Raw genomic sequence first — 2,139 nt, forward strand, 5'->3', positions numbered from 1 at the left:
CCATCCCCCGGGTGGCCCGGCTCGCCGGGAACACCAGCTCAGCCAGTGTGGCCGACTTCGGCACCGGACCCCCGTCGACCTCCGCGTCCTCGGCGCTGGTGACTGCCGTGCCCCATGGCGGCCTGGCTCCCGAAGCGAGTCCGCCCGCCGGCGGGCCTGCCACCAGCAGGGCCGACAGCCCCGGCGCCAGTGGCGGCAGCCCTGTCCCTCCGGCCGCCGCCGCCGCCGCCGCCACCGTCCCATCCACCACGGCGCCCACGGCCGCCTCCGCCGCCAGCCCCAGCGCCCTGCCCGGGGCCGCGGCCGGACGCAAGCCCGACGCCCCGGGGCCGGCGGCCAGCCCCAGCCCCGACGCCCCGGCCTCGCCCTCGGTCCTGCGAAGCCCGGCCACCCCCCCGCCGGGCGAGCAGCCGGCCCCGGCCCCGGCCCCCGACGACACGGACCCCGTGGTGGATGTCCGCTGGTTCCAGGGCGGCTGGTTCTTCCGGCCGCAGCGCGACCCGGCCATGCCCCTGCCCCAGGCCGGGCTCCTGTGCGAGGTGCTGGCCGACCGGCTCGACGGCTCGGCCGGCTGCCCGCCGCCGGGGCTGCGCGATCGCGTGCTGGCCGGCATGCTCCCGCCGGAGGGGACCGTGATGCTGGTGCTGGTGCTGCTCTTCCGAAGCGGGCGCCTGCGCAAGCTCCTGGTCCCGGTGCTGCCGGCGGTGTGGGCCCCGGGGGGGCCCGGCAGCCAGGCGAAGGCCCCGGGCCTGGTGGCCGGGCCCGGACTGCCGGCCCCATCGGGTCCGGTCCCGCCCGGCGGCCCGGCCCTGTCGCTGGACAACGCCGGCCCCGGCAAGGCGCGCACCCTCTGGCCCGAGGGGACGCTCCTGGTGGTGGAGATGTCCAGCATCAAGTGGCTGGACGAGGCCCCCGAAGATTGGGCCCCCTACCAGCAGCGCATCGAGAGTCTCCTGCGCGAGGGCCCCCCCGGGCCGGGGCCGGGGCCGGGGCCGGGGTTGCCGGCGGCCGATGCGCCGGGCCCGGGCCGGCCGCGCTTCGCCTCGGTCGACACGCTGGCCGCGGCCGGCATGGGGGCCGGGCCGGACCCGGGGCCCGGCATGGCCGGCGCCTCGCCGCCCTTCGCCGGGCGCGGGCTCCCGGCCCGGCCTGGCAGCGAGCCGGTGTCCGAGACCCCGTCGCCGGTTCTGGCCGCCGGGTCGGCGCCCGGGGCCCCGGCGGCCGGTCGCCCCGGCCCGGCCCCCGGCGGCAGCCCCACCCTCCTGCGGTCGCTCAGCGAGCTGACCGCCGGGCTCGGGGCCGGGCTCGGGCTCGGGTACGACATGGCCGGGCTCGGGGCCTCCCTGGCCCAGGGGTTCCGCCCGGCCACGCCGCCCCCGGCCACGCCGGCCCCGGGCCCGGGCCGGCCCCCCGGCGACGGGCCCCCGCCGGCGGACGGCCTGCTGCCATTGCGCGTCGAGCGCCAGCTCAAGCGCCGCCGCGTGCAGATCGTCTGGAAGCACTCGGACACGTCGGCCGGGCGTCCGGCCGACCCGGCCGCCGGGGCCGCCCTCAGCGGGCTGATGTTCCGGTCGTCCCCGCCGGCGGCTCCCCACGGCCCCGGGCCCCGGAGCCGATCGGCCTCGGTGCTGCACTCGGCCGAGGAGCCCCCCCCGCGCGGCCTGCCGGCCCTCCACACCCCGCGTGCCCTCATCGCCGCCGGGCTGGTCAGCACCGGCACCGGGCCCCGGCAGACCGGCGTCTCGGTGCCGGTGCTGTCCAACGGCCGGAGCATCAGCCTTCTGTCCCCGAACGAGGGGAAGGTGTGTCTTGCGCTTGTTCCCCGCGCCCGCGCCACAAGGCCGCCGGGCCTGCTCGCCGCTCGCCCGAGGCCGCCTACTGACCGCACGTCTGCGCGCCCGCTGGCCTTGTCCCTTTGTGTGTCTTCTTGTCCCTCTGTGTGTCTTCTTGTTCTTCGTTGTTCCTTTGTGTGTCTTCTTGTCCCTCTTTGTTCCTCTGTGTGTCTTCTTGTCCCTCTGTGTGTCTTCTTGTTCTTCTTTGTTCCTCTGTGTGTCTTCTTGTCCCTCTTTTGTCCCTCTTTGTCCCTCTTTGTCCCTCTTTGTCCCTCTTTGTCCCTCTTTGTCACTCTTTGTCCCTCCT

General features: G+C 76.9%; 1 protein-coding gene across 1 annotated transcript in view; it reads left to right on the forward strand.

Moving 5' to 3' along the window:
* Window positions 1-2,139, forward strand: part of H696_05343 (hypothetical protein) — a gene marked incomplete at both ends in the record, with an annotated part of 6,208 nt that overhangs the window by 1,705 nt on the left and 2,364 nt on the right. The window contains one exon of the mRNA XM_009499190.1: window positions 43-1,802. Coding sequence (XP_009497465.1) covers window positions 43-1,802 — 1,760 coding nt within the window. The remainder of the gene's footprint in view (window positions 1-42; window positions 1,803-2,139) is intronic.

The sequence above is a fragment of the Fonticula alba genome (genome assembly GCF_000388065.1).
Source record: "Fonticula alba strain ATCC 38817 unplaced genomic scaffold supercont2.10, whole genome shotgun sequence".
Taxonomy (NCBI): domain Eukaryota; order Rotosphaerida; family Fonticulaceae; genus Fonticula; species Fonticula alba.